Source organism: Hoplias malabaricus, chromosome 11 (genome assembly GCF_029633855.1).
Source record: "Hoplias malabaricus isolate fHopMal1 chromosome 11, fHopMal1.hap1, whole genome shotgun sequence".
NCBI lineage: Eukaryota > Metazoa > Chordata > Actinopteri > Characiformes > Erythrinidae > Hoplias > Hoplias malabaricus.
In genome coordinates, this window is record NC_089810.1 from 42,114,492 (window position 1) to 42,129,456 (window position 14,965).

Consider the following 14,965-nt stretch of genomic DNA (forward strand, 5'->3'; position numbering starts at 1 on the left):
GAGAACTAATCAGGAACTGTTCCTTCATCTCACTGATAGCAATGTGGATAAATGCCATCGAATACAAACTGCTATATTCCAATATCAAAGGAGTAGAGGCTGCAGGTGCAGCAAAACACAACCAAACCAAGATGTTCAGAAGGAAAAGCCTTGCAGTGTAGCTAGCACGCTAGCATGGTTTCAACCAATGAGCTCAGTTTTCACTTCCTCTAACATTTCTTCACTTTTTTTTTTTCTGAGATCACTTCTATGTTTAACATTATCTACAACCTACACACTTCCAAACGATCAGAATAAGCACCACATACAAAACAAATGTTTCCCTGTGGAATGCTACATGCTAAGCTACATGTTGGTGTACAGGGCTAATTCCCAGTTACATATTCATTTATTTATTTATTTTAATTGCACAGAAAATAACACAGAGCTAATCAACAACAGACAAATCTGAGGAAGCTCATACACCAGGGAGCCTCGGTCAGAGCTGAGGTGCCTATATAATCTAGGACCAGGTGGTCTTCATCAGCTAATTACCACCTGCCTCTCTCTGATCCCACTCCTCTTGAGCCTTTAGCTTTAGCATTGTCTCCCAAAATCATGGGGAAATCCTGATAATGCACAATGTCCACAAACACCTAAACGTTACAGGTGTCATCACCAACACACAACTCTAAGGTCTCGGGGTCCTGGGTTCAGTCCTTGCCTTGTGTCACAGTCCATGAGGAGTTTAGAAGGTTAGATGGTTATTGATCTTACTGGAAAGACCAGTGGCACAACAACAAGAAAACAATCATTCATGCTGTTTCACATCCCAGTGAGGGGTGGTTTTATGCTCCTCAGCCTGCACTTAGCATTAAACATTGCATCTTTAAGCTCAGTTAAACATCAGCTGGATGTGTGGATGTGTCCCAACGGTATAAGAATATGCTCCAGAAGACATTTCTTTACAGTCTAAAGTTGTACGGCTTTATACCACTCTAGCTGACACTTGACATTGTGCATGATGATCATAAGCTCATGTGCAACTGCTCCAGAGTAGTGACAATGGGTGCGCCTCGAAGACGCAAATGCAAAACACACCAAATTTGTTCATATTTATCAAAATAAGTTGTGATGCTGCTCATTCCCTCATTAATAAGATGTAATATCCTCCCAAAGTGGACTCCCAGAGTGGACACCCAGGTGGGCTCCAGGTGTTTAGACAGTTGAGTATGAACAGGTGTGGATGGGTCAGTGTAAACAGGTGTGAATAGATAACACTCCTCTGACGTCTCACCTCTGTAGGAGCTGGTCTCTGGTTTCTGTGACTCTCGAGGGTCTCAGGTGTCAGTGTCTTTGTATAGGGCTATCTTTCTTGGCCTTTTCTTGACCTGTGCAGAGTATTTGTCATTGGCTTTCTTCTACTTGAAAGGAATCCCATTGTGGACAGTACTTTCTAACAGATGCCATGTGAACACAGCACTTTCTTCCATGACCATTGTGGATATCGTAAACAGTGAGAGGAGGTGGGTCCCAATGATGCTCAGATTAAACCTATAGACCATGAGTAATGACCACAAGGGTCATCAGCCTCCTTGAGTAAAGATACACAATATTAAAAAACTCAGATCTGGGCAAAAACTCTAGATCAGGACATCATTAATATTTCATTGAGTATGACCTCTTTATTTGGTCATTCGCTAGTTGTTGGTAGCTAAGTAAATAGATGTGACCTTCTGTTCGGCTCCTGAAGACCTCAACATTTTAATTGTTTCTACCAAGAAAACCTGACTGGACAGATATCCACTTGATGTTTCTAAAATGTAACTCTATGTGCAGTTGACGCAGCTCTGAACCAGCTCAACTCGAGGGAAGTGGGCTTCATTCTGACAATAACAAATGAACCAAGCCCTCATTTTTCACACATTAATCGGATTAAGGCACAATGATGTGGTTCTGTCCAATCACAGTCATGGTTCTTCAAGATATTCCAATTACACATGTGCTAATTACATTTTGTGATGTACCGTTTTGGTCAGGATCACTTTGAACAGGATCTTCGTTACCCACCACACACAGAGCTGACCACATGGACAGTGCGAATGCTCGACTTTGGATACAACAAAATGCATCATCATCTCATCTTATCAGTGAAACCACAAGCTGCAAAAGACAAGATAACCCCAAGCAGATACATCCCGTCAAACAAGATAAATATGGAAAACGCTCAGCAAGCATCTCTTATTCATCAGAGGCAGAAACAAGCAGCGTGCAGGTGATGGACAAATAATGGATACGGTTGGTAATCTACATATGGATAAATCAGTCAGGAGAAAGTGGGTTGGCTTTTGTTGTCAGATTCAGAGCAGCATCAGCTCTTCTTTGATGCCGTTATGCTTCAGATTTTGTTTCGGAACAAATACTACAGGGAAATTCCAGTGTTGTGAAAGAAGAGGCATCACTGGTGCTATACAGAAGAGTTGGGAATGGGCAAAGTCTGGAGGAAGGAAATAGATAATGGCAAATGGAATCAGGAAGGTGGTGTCCAGACTGCAGTGGCGAAGCTGTAACCATAAATTCCTCACATATGTGTCCACTTTATACATCAATCAGAAAAGATTAAGGCTCTCAAGAGGTGAACAGAATGACGGTGATGCTTTCCTAACAGTGCCCCCTATTGATGAGTGCAATGTATCACGCTGTAAACAGTCAGTTCTGGAAGTTGATGATGGAAACAGAAGAAATGGTTAACGTAAGGATCTCAGCCACTTTGTGATGGTCATAACTTACTTTAGGTCTCATGGGGCATTCTTGGTTAACAATGTAAGGACAACCGGTGACCGCTGACATGTCCACAGAACAGCTACTGTAACATACACTGCTGAACAATGTTACACAGGCTCTGATCAAAAGGAGTCAGAACAATCAAAATCCTATATAAAATCTCCATAACCCTGAATATGTTTATTATATTCTGCTAGACATAAAAAATCAAATGTCTAAGCTGTGAAAAAGCCTGCACAGTGTAACCATGGCAACGTAACCAACCCCACAACAGCTGGTAATTTTTTTGTATATTTTTTTTATATGATATATTTATTTAATTCTACACAGCCATGTAGGTTTTTCCAATAAATTAGATCATACATTTAGTCAAACGTGTTTCATTGCCGCTCCGATTCGACAGACACAGGGGCTACCCTCGAGGAATGGCCAACACTTCCACAGCTGCCCTTTCTTGGCCAAAGCGACCCTGAATATTCAGGACCTGACCCCGAGGAGAGGGATCCTCTTTCACAGTCTCAGGTAAGGCCTATGAATACACAAACCATGATGAGCACAACTCCTCCAGCGCTGTATAAAGGAAGTTTGGAGTTCCAGCTGGAGCCAGACGTGTTACAGAATGAGTCGAGTCCAAGGTATTGTCTTCTCTTTTATTTACAGGGTACAGGGTAGAGTCTATTTCAAACAGAGAAGCTGAGTATGTATTTACAGTGTAATCCAAAGCTTTAGTTTCTTCTTCTTTCGGCATTCTTAATTTTTCATAAAGTCCTGACCTGTGTAAAACATTGCAGTACAGACTATCTGTAGTTTTTGATGTAGAGGTAGTACACCTGTGCATATAGTGTATGTATGTGTGTGTGTTATTCATAAATTATTTATATGCTCATGTCAGATCTGACATTAACCCACATCTTCATTTCAGCATATCTTTGTTCAGTCAAATGAGAATCCCACTTAAATTTTGAAATCCCTGTGTAAATCAGATGCAGAGATGAACCTGAGATGGTTCCTGGTGGTGATAGGGACCAGGGGTCCATACGTCTGCTATGTGCAGAAATATTACCTATGCCAAACCTCTGCTGAACCTTCATGTGGTCTGGGACTGTGTGTGTAACTTTGAGAATAATACGAGTTTAGCTGTTTTTTTATTGTTTTTTTGTTTGTTTGTTTGTTTTTTCAAATGCATTTCTAAGCAACAAACATTTGCCAAAAAACTTTTGTAGCACCTCCATTAAGATTACTCTCTCTCAGACATCAGGAAACACGTTAGGAACTGTTTACTGTGTCTGTTTTCTGTGAGGTACAAAGGTCTTTGGCAACGCTGCTCCTATTACAGTTAGTTAGTTTTATGTTTACACATGGCATTTTTTTAATTAGTGAAATAAATGAGCGACACATTGATGCAGCAGGTAGTGTCTCTGTCACAGCTTGGTTGTAGCTTGAAGTCCTGCTCAGGGTGACTGTGTTTGAGGAGTGTGGTGTGTTCTCTCTGTGTCTGCGTGGGTTTCCTCCGGGTGACTGTCTGTGAGGAGTGTGGTGTGTTCTCTCTGTGTCTGCGTGGGTTTCCTCCGGGTGACTGTCTTTGAGGAGTGTGGTGTGTTCTCCCTGTGTCTGTGTGGGTTTCCTCCGGTTGACTGTGTGTGAGGAGTGTGGTGTGTTCTCTCTGTGTCTGCGTGGGTTTTCTCCGGGTGACAGTGTGTGAGGAGTGTGGTGTGTTCTCTCTGTGTCTGCATGGGTTTCCTCCGGGTGACTGTCTTTGAGGAGTGTGGTATGTTCTCCCTGTGTCTACATGGATTTCCTCCAGGTGAATGTGTGTGAGGAGTGTGGTGTGTTCTCCCTGTGTCTGTGTGGGTTTCCACCGGGTGACTGTCTGTGAGGAGTGTGGTGTGTTCTCCCTGTGTCTGCGTGGGTTTCCTCCGGGTGACTGTCTGTGAGGAGTGTGGTGTGTTCTCCCTTTGTCTGTGTGGGTTCAATCCGGGTGACTGTCTGTGAGGAGTGTGGTGTGTTCTCCCTTTGTCTGTGTGGGTTTCCTCCGGGTGACTGTCTGTGAGGAGTGTGGTGTGTTCTCCCTGTGTCTGCGTGGGTTCCCTCCGGGTGACTGTCTGTGAGGAGTGTGGTGTGTTCTCCCTGTGTCTGCGTGGGTTTCCTCCGGGTGACTGTCTGTGAGGAGTGTGGTGTGTTCTCTCTGTGTCTGCATGGGTTTCCTCCGGGTGACTGTGTGTGAGGAGTGTGGTGTGTTCTCCCTGTGTCTGTGTGGGTTTCCTCCCACGCTACAAAAACACATGTTGGTAGGTGGATTGGAGACTCAAGTAGGTGTGAGGGAATGTGTGAGTGTGTGTTGCACTGTGAAGGACTGGCAGTCCCTCCAGGATGTGTTCCTGCCTTGTGCCCAGTGACTCTGGGTAGGCTCCGGATCCACCGCCGCCCTGAACTGGATAAGGGTTACAGACAATGAATGAATGAATGAAATTAATGAATGAAATATAATATTGTAAATGTAATGGCAGACGCTTGTAGGTGCTCCAAAGGTTTGCCCAAGCCACATTTGAAGTTGCATTTATTTTCTAAAAAATTGTGTACATAGTAGTAGTAGTAGTTGTGTACATTTTTATTGATTGATTGATTGATAAAGAACATCAGAAAATCAGAGCTTTTACTTACAACCAGAAAACCAAAACATAATTGCAGTTTACGTAATGTTACCCAAATCTCCATCAACAAGATATAGCTTTTAAAGGCATTGAATTCTTCAGACGTCTGGTTACCATTATCACCACTGTAAAACGTCCTGATGTGAAGTTTCTCTAGAACAAACTGATATTATTTAATGATACTGAATTTTCCTAACGTTGGTGGAATTCCCCTTCAAGGGCCGTATATTTCCTGTTAACCCTGACACTGTTTATTTCTGTGTGGGTGTGGGTCAGTGATCGAGGCCTGGACGTGCAGCATCTTACTGTGCGTCCTCCGCTGGACGGCAACTCTTCCTCTGGACTGCAAGGATGAGGTCAGCTCTCCATCCCGCTGCATATCTATCTCTCAGGAGCAGCTGCTGGACCGGGTCATCCAGCATGCCGAGCTCATCTCCCGCGTTTCCGAGGAGTCCTGCGCTCTCTTCGTGAGTTTCACCCTTATCACAGCACAAAAACTATAAAACCAGCACAACCAGTGTGTAGAGGGGTGCTCAGGGGGGGGCTCCTGGTGTTTAAATGGACCATGATATTTACTTAGAACACTAAGCAGAGCAGTGCAGCCAGTGGTCTTCATAGCAATGTTCATGATGGTCACATAGTGGTAGATCAGATAGTTTCAGTGCATTGTGTCTCACGTGTAGGGGAAGTCAATGAGCACATGCTCCATTTGGCAATTGCATATTAAACATGCTTCAACCACACACACACACACAGCCTTGGGAAACCATCCCCAGCACTTGGGAAGTAGTCAGGGTTTGGAGACTTGCTCAAGTGCACCTCAGCTGTGGAGGTTGAGGGAGGACACAGTGCTGTTGTTTCACTCCCCTCACCCCCAGGTTTTTGAACTGACAACACTTGGGTCCAGGGCTGCCCAGTTATTACAGAGATTTTACATAAATGTGGACCTTTCATATTTATAATATCATATTGTTTACACTTTACAGACAGTAGAAAAAAACACCACCACATTTTAATGTACGCTGTTAAAGTATAAGACCTTTGCTGCCAATGATTATACATCATTTGTGCCGTCCTGTTTCTGCTTCCCTGCAACATCAAGGGATTCTTTCTCAGAAACTCTGATTTTTTCTTTACATCAAGGTCACTGACCTCTTCTGCTGAAGCTGAAAGAACAAAACCAGCCTCAGCTTGTTGCTGACAACAGTTTTCTTTTGACAGAAAGTTACCAAGAAATCAGTTTAATTACCACTTTAACCTCAGTCTTTCAGCCTATTTATTTCTCCACCACAGAGACGGACAGAACAGAAGAACTGTCTGGAATGTAGAACATATATTAGAAGAAAAATAAAACCTTACGGGAATTATTAAATTGTGCCAAAGTGCTTTCCAAAGGTGAAATGAACAGTGACTTTTCAAATAAATTTATCCAAGAACTTCAAAATATTTTAATTGGAATTAAAACTGTGAAAGCCATTTAATTTATCAAGAAAGTTTATAAAGAACCAAAACTACCTAAAACTACCAATAAAGACTCATCACGCCATGAGTGATGATCTCAGTGAGAAAGTATCCCTCAGTGTCCACAGGGGATTGCTTTCACACAAACAGCAAACAGTGGTCAGACAGTGAGTGCTGGCGAGAGACTGAGGGTGTGTGAAGTGGTGGGAGGTGACAGAAGGGGGCGCTACACTTCACTTCACTAGTGCGGATTCAGCTCTGCTTTTTAGGACTTTCTGTTTTTGAACTGTCTGTGGCAGCCGTTGCATAAACGTTCGGGACTGGCTTCAAAAAATGAGGAAGGGTTGGATTGGAGGAACAGCACTTTCTCCTCCTTCAACATCCATGGCTGAAGTTCCCTTGAGAACGGCACCTTACAACTAATTTCTCCTCATACATTGAGGTGGCTGCCCACTGGTCTGTGTGTGTGTGTGTGTGTGTGTGTGTTTCCTCACTGCTCTAGTGTGCATTATGCTAAACATTTTCACATATATATTTTTTTTTTAGTTTCCAAAGATAAATACAAAAAATAAAAGATAAAAAATACAAAGTTGGCAATATACAATAAATACCATGTTTGGAAAATACCAGCTGTCCTTTTGAATATATTGGTGAGGAATGGACCAATAAGAACAGTCCAATTTGACTTGTAATACATGACTTCCATATGCACTTAAATTAAAATGTACTGTAATTAATTTCCAATTTCTATAAAGCTAGATACTCCCCTTGTCCCCGTATCACAAGCACACATCTAGCCAGTGTGAGTGTCTGTTATACAACACATCTGGGTGGACAGCATTCTCCTCCAATGGCACCGTGTTAGCAGCAGTAGCTGGCTTCATCTCAGTGGAGGCATGAGCTTATCCTCACTACAGACATTGTGTGTGTCTGAAGAAGTCTTAGGTAATGGGGCAATATCAGAAGAACTACCATATGTTTCTAAATTCCACCTGTGCAATATAGTCTGAGGTTTCCTGCGTTATACGCCCCCTACACAACTCCAAATTTATAAATCTATGTGCAATAACAAATGTATATTTCTTAAAGCCGTATTTGCAAGATTCATCTGTGTTTTTCTTTGTGTTTTCTACTGTAAAAGCCTGAATTAATGAGAGGTTAATGTTAATCAGATGGATATAGACAGCCAGATGCACCACAGCAGTTGGAAATTAGCTTCTTAGACAAAGCCGTGGCGGAGAAAATGAATTCTTACTGAGCTGGCAACGGATGCCAAAGAAATCATAATCATAATCTCCTGACAAATGGCAATACTTCCATTTTCATATCTCTAATTAGTGGCGGTGAGCCTTTTTTTTTTTTTTTTTTTTTTTTTTTTTTTTTTCATCTAGACAAACATATAACAAAGACAGGGTGGTGACATGTGGAGGAATAGACAGCATGAATTATCATACATTTTCATATTTTTAGCCAATGATTTCATATATGTGCTTAAAAATATGCTCTGACAGAGAGTGTCACACCATCTTCAGGTATTAGTCCAACGACACAAGACTGGGAGCTTTATATTTTAGCATCCTCACACACCACAATAATAAATGGTCTGGATATATACTGTCAGACTTTTATTAGTAAAAATTAAAAATTAATAAAATATTAACAAATGCATTCAGCTACTTCAAGATGCATTGGTTGGTCCGCGAGGCACACAGTTCTTTATAATCGCCCAAGAATATCATGGAATGGCAGAGCTCCATCCAGTGGCACTGATCCAGATCTAATCCTCAGTAAAGCTAATGCAGCTGAATGCAATCAAAAACCTACACCTACTGGATGCCTGTGTGTCAGAGACTTTTTATTTTTAGTTGTGCATTAATGGTGCTTTTCCACTGCATGGGATCGGGTCAACTTGACTCGGCTCGGCACGGCTCGACTCACTTTTCTCTGGTTGCTTTTCCATTAGCACAGATCCACCACAAAAAGTAGCCGGTGACATCGCAATGACCCGTCTATAACGGGATTCATGAGCTTTGAAAACCATAACAATGGCGGTGATAACATTAGCTTCTGTTTACTTGACGTGGACTTTTTTGGACTGAACACGGCTCTGCGCCCCAATTCTCACAGATCAGGTGATTTTTGTCGGCAGCCGCCCCTGGGATCGTTTAAACCTGTTCAAAAACTCTCAGAGGAATGTCATTAGCTGCTGCTGTGAGTCAGATAAAGACAAATGTGAAAGATGCCGTAACTTCAGAGATTTTCCAAGCAGCAATTTCATGGTGATTGACAGGTCTCTCTGGCCAGTCAGAGCTCTGCAGGGTTTACACCTCACATTTGGTACCTACTTGGTTTGGTTGGAACCGTAAGCAAGCAGGGATTAAAACAGAGCCTGGTTCCAGGTCCAGGACCAGTTTTGGCCAGTGGTGAAGATAAAGAGCCGAGTCGAGTCGAGTAGGTTCCATGCAGTGGAAAAGCAACATAACTGTCTGGTCTTTTTGTGTGTGTTGCAGGAGGAGATGTTTGTGCCGTACTCAAGTAGAGCCTTTAGAAACCAGGGAGGAAGCGCCTGTGCGACCAAGGCCTTCCCCATCCCCAGCTCCACGACTGAGCTCCAGCAGATCTCTGTGAGTAGATGGACACCAGGTGCTTTGTTGTGTTTAATGAGACAGCACATTTGGCTTTTTATCCTGTTACTGGGAGTCACTAGCAAATAATGCTAACAGGACCCCCACAGAGCAGGTGTGATGTGGTGGTGGATCATTCTCAGCACTGCAGTGACACTGACGTGGTGGTGGTGTGTTAGTGTGTGTTGTGCTGGTGTAGATTGGATCAGACACAGCAGTGCTGCTGGAGTTTTTAAACCCCTCAGTGTCTGGACTGAGAACAATCCACCGACCAAAAACATCCAGATAACAGGGTGAAACAAAGTATGCAGAGCAAAAGCTGCACTACAGTCTGTAATTGTAGAAGTGAAGCTGCATTTAGAAACAAGGGGGTTGTACTGGTGTTATGTTATGGGTATGAAATGTACACAGAAACTCAACCAACAGTTGGATAGTTACTGTTGTTTTACTGTTGTTTAAAAAGCCTCTGAATGAATATGAAATGAATATCAGATTAAATTATTGCAGTCAGAAACTCCAAGTGCTTGAAAACAAGTGAGAGTTATTTTCTTTTCTTTCTTCCACCCGCCTCAACCTGGATGATTCACCGAGGGTCTGAGGGTCTGCATTCGCCTAAAGTAAAGCTGTGTAAAACAGTTTAAAAAAAAAGTGCTTTGAACAGCAGCTTACTCTTTAAAACCAATCTCCCGAGCGAGCTCCTGCACTCCACCGAGGCCAAGAGCTCTCCCGTCTCACAGAGGAATCTCATTTCTGCCCGCTGTTGTGTGCTTTACATGATCGGGCCGAGTGGTCACTCTCTATGGACGATGGGCCGTTCTTGAAGGTGTTTAGATGCATTTCTTTCCCGCTGTTCTTCAATTACTTTTGGTTAGAGGAAGGAAAGTGCAAGCGGCCTTTCACCTGATGCAGAGCAGAACACGACTTTCCGAGAGCGTCCTCTGTATCCGGCAGCCCTTCAGCTCCCATCCCGAACCAATCCCGGAGACAGAATGGCTTGGGCTGTGTTTAGCACTCTTACTTTCTTGTTTTTCATGTTTATTTGCCGTATAATGTATCCATTTAACAAGACCCCACCAATTTTTTGATGGATTTCTGTGGGGCATCCGTGTCGGACCGACGGCTGACCTTTCCGATCCTGAACAAATTGCCTCTGCCACTCAAACCTCCTTTCAATTCTCCAAAGCCGGGTGCATCAGATTTCAATATTTAACATCCACTGCCAGTCTCACCTTTTTATTTCACTCTGACTAATGGCTCTGGGCGTCTGAGGTGGACACACTCAGCATTTCTATGGCGCGGACTCCTGCTGGGTTTTTAAAAATCCACCTACGTAAAAATCATTGGAAATGTACTGAATACCTGTTACACAATCGGCACACACCACTGATGGACTGAGCATGACCCCTGCTGTTTCTCTGAGAACTCACTGACTTGTGTTTGGGACTTGTGGTCAGTTGCTTTAAATTTACAGGCTCTCTAATGCCCCCTGCAGGATAAGTGGCTCCTTCACTCTGTGTTAAAGCTGGTTCAGTCCTGGATCGAGCCACTGGTTTACCTTCAGACCACTCTGGATCGCTACGACGATGCGCCAGACACTCTTCTCAATCGCACCAAGTGGGTGTCTGATAAATTGGTCAGCCTGGAGCAAGGGGTGGTGGTCCTGATCCGAAAGGTACTCAAACTACACTCTTCTGAAACAAGTTTAGAGCCTGCATTATGGTACAGTCACACTGTGCTAATTGACATAGGGATGAAGGGAAAAGTTTGACAGCCGTCTGTCATAGGATTCACCTTAAAGACCACCCTTATAAGATAAGATAGGTCTGAGCATAGTTCTGAGACTGCAAGTCTCCCAAAATGATGCCCTGGTTATTCACTGTCCCAGAGATTGTAACATATTCACTCTTGGTGGGTAGGAAGACACCTTTGTCTTTTCTCATTCCTTAGTGTGATGCTAGCCTAGTTCTTGAATTTCCCTTGGGGATCAATAAAATATCTATCTATCTATCTAGCCTAGGTTCGCATGCTTGCTAATGAAACATAATGGACAGTTGGTGTTCTCCTCCAAGTGTCCACAGATGTTTATTTGCAAAGAATTGGCATCTGGCATCATATTTCAGCAGTGAGGCTCTAGATGTAGATGGTGTTATCCACTACTCTAGTCCCTCCCACTGTTTCAATAACAGGATAATATATTCCATGTTGGTTTCCAGATGCTAGACGATGGAATGCTAACTCCGTCTGAGTATGAACCTGAAGTGGTCCCATACGACGTCCAGCCTGAGGTCCTGGAGTCCGTCCTTAGAGACTACACCTTACTCACCTGCTTCAAGAAAGACGCCCACAAGGTGGAGACCTTCCTGAAGCTCCTCAAGTGTCGCCAAAATGACAAACTGAGCTGTGCTCTGTACTAATGTTGCTGAGCTTGAATAAAAACTGATTAGCACATCGTACTAGTTTCTTGAGTGATGTACGTATCTTAGTCTGGCCTTTTTATTGGAAACCTTTTGTAGAGCCATCTAGTGATGTTAGCCATCCTCAAACTTTTAAAAACGGTCACTTTCTGAGCAGAGAAACCACTCCTGTCTGGTTATATTTGGAATGGGAGATGAGTTTCAATCTAGAAATGCTAGGAATGGTCAACTATTTAAATGACATAATAATCCAGTAACAGCTTGGCACTTCTTGGCACCTTCACTCTGTCACTCACACACTCTCATTTTAGAAATGTTTTACAACCAACACAAACATCAACATGTGTGTTTGGACTTTGGGGGAGAATCCAGCAGATAGTACCTAAAGGAAACCCATGCAGACACTGGGAGAACACACCACACACCGTGACCCTAGATCTATGTAGTAAACCAATTTGTTCTTCTGCATCAAGCGTATGCCATAGGAAACATGTAGGTCCGGTGTGGACGTGAACCTATAGGTCACATCCCCAGAAATCTAATTACGTCTCATGACTTTCGGATTTCGACTGTGAACGGTCCGCAGTCAGACGAACATGCATCAAGTTGAACATAGGAGGTAAAGAAATATGATTTCCTCTCCTCCACACTACAGAGACAGGACTGAAACACATTCACCAGCCAAGGTTTCCTCAGGTATTTGTTTGGACATCATGAAACAAATAAAAATGTGTAACAAGGGAAAATTACAGACACTAGCTTGCTATGAGGAGCGGGAACACTTGGGGGAAAAAGTGCTGTACTTGTATTTGTTCCTTTCCTGGCTCCGCATGTAAACTGTGCTGTATTCCAAATAGTGCCCTTGTCACGATTTGCGGAGGGCGGACTGACGGAGATGGACGCACACGCTAAAACACAGTACTTTTAATTAAACAAAATATATAACAAAATAAAGACCGGCAACTACGGAAACAACAAGACATATGAAATGAAATGAGGAAAACGACAGAGACAGACTAGACTTGGAAACTAAATGAAACGATAATGTTGAAAACAATGAAGGAGAAACAGCGGAGACAGACAGACTTGATAACATGACAGAGGTAACAACATGGACCGAAACAGTACAAATGACTGACAAGAGGAAGTGATACAAGGGGACTTAATACTAAACACAGACGAGACGCACTTGAGACTGGTAATGAGAGGGCAGGGTAACAAATGAGACACAGATGAGGAGGCTGAACAAAGGCGGGACTAGGGCGGAGACATGGACAACAACAAACAGAGCCATGTGCTAAGAGAGCACATGGCAGGGAAAACAGACATGACAGGACGAGGGCGTGACATCCCTACTCCCTGCATAGTGCACTTCACAAATTATAAATCTAAAACTACTAGACTACAGCATGGTGTAGTAATGCTGAGGAAGATATTTGTGATTCAGCCCTAGTGTTTTTGTGGTGTAATTTTAGAGTGACGCAGACACACCAACACAGAAATATTAACACTCACAATGATGTAGGGCACTTGCGCAGGCTAGGGTTCAGACTCCAGGCCGAGGCAAAAACAGAAATCCGTCTACAGCAGTTCTGTGGTCAGAAAATGACCAATAGTGTATGAGTTAGAGGATACATTTCTACACTATATCATCTAGAGAGCCCTATAAGACATATGGTGCTCATAAAGCGGTCAGGGAGCAGAAATACAATGTGGAAGCTTCTAATAAAGTGGACAGTGTGAATGCACTGTGGATTTTAACGACAATAACAAATGCTGGCCATAGATACAGCTCTGTTTCCAGCAGGAATTTCTTCTCATTAAAGCCAATCACGATATATAATATATGTTTTTCTCCGTAAAGCAAACCTGGGTCTTCGTTATTTTGTAGATCGAACTGGAAAGAGCACGAAGGAGAGACTGTGGACCGAGTCCCACTGGACAACGATGCGTGCGTTCCCTGAATCTGCATATTTCACCATTGATTTGACTCCCACTTTGTTCTTAACTGGAGTTTGTATTCCTCCTCGCTTCTCCGACTGTTGTTCATTATTTCTCCAGGCCTCTGGTGCCTTCTCACAGATCTTCCCTTCGTTTCTACCAAAGTGGAGCTAGATTCACCTCCGCATTAGTTAGATGAAGGTTTAGATGCAGATACATGTTAGTGGAGAGACCCAGTGGATTTGACTGCGTGTGTGTGTGTGTGTATGCTGTAGGCTTATGAATTAAAAATAAAAATCAACTTAAGACGATGGAAATGTACATTTGCATACCACCAACTCCTGTAGACGAATATCTGTCTGTCCTCAGCCCAGAGGTGAGACCCCCCAATGCTTGAGTTCGGATCGTACTTTATTGTCTTGCATACAGATCTCAGTAAAGCCCCCCTCAGCACTTTGCCCTGTGTATTTCACACTCGTCTCTGGGTCGCGTTTGTATTCAGGGGCTGCACTGTAGAGCCAAATGTTATTTGCAGCCTGTGTGTGCAACATCCAGTAGAATGTTTGCAAATGACGTCAAGTCTCTGCATGGACTGCAGATGGAGGCGGGGGGGGGGGGGGGGGTTATACAGGATTTCTATGAGATGCTTCAGTAAACCCTGTTGTCTGCATTGTTTACTGTTGTTTAAATAATGTCAGCTGAAAAATAATGACGCGCTTGTATCAAGTACAAAGTGTTATTGTATATTTGGGGAAAAAAATGCAAGAAGTTAAAGGTAAAAAAAAAAAAAAAACTGTTGTGTGTCGCACACACACGCACACACAGTTTCACACTCATTCAGTCACACACTGTATGAAACTGTGCACAGGTGTAAGTGTGTGAGTGACCGGGTGAGTGTGTGAGCGACCGGGTGCGTGTGTGAGTGGCCGGGTGAGTATGTGAGAGACCAGGTGAGTGTGTGAGTGACCGGGTGAGTGTGTGAGTGAATGGATGAGTATGTAAGTGACTGGATGAGTGTGTGAGTGACCGGGTGAGTGTACTCACTGAACACCAGAGACTAAAGCTATCATCTGTGTATAATCCCCATTTTTATAAATGTAATGTACAAGAA

The 14,965-nt window shown here is 43.2% G+C and overlaps 1 protein-coding gene across 1 annotated transcript; it reads left to right on the top strand.

The window, feature by feature from the left end:
• Positions 1-3,382: 3,382 nt before the first annotated feature.
• Positions 3,383-11,913, top strand: smtla (somatolactin alpha). Its single transcript, XM_066685049.1, has 5 exons — positions 3,383-3,398; positions 5,691-5,881; positions 9,386-9,499; positions 10,992-11,171; positions 11,713-11,913. The coding sequence occupies exons 1-5, from the start codon at positions 3,383-3,385 to the stop codon at positions 11,911-11,913; spliced, it is 702 nt and encodes a 233-aa protein (XP_066541146.1).
• The last annotated feature ends 3,052 nt before the right edge of the window (positions 11,914-14,965 follow it).

Excerpts from the sequence above, each read along its gene's own strand:
- smtla (XM_066685049.1), top strand. Across the intron at positions 5,882-9,385 it reads AGGAGTCCTGCGCTCTCTTC|GAGGAGATGTTTGTGCCGTA; the intron begins GTGAGTTTCACC and ends TGTGTGTTGCAG. Across the intron at positions 9,500-10,991 it reads CTGAGCTCCAGCAGATCTCT|GATAAGTGGCTCCTTCACTC; the intron begins GTGAGTAGATGG and ends TGCCCCCTGCAG.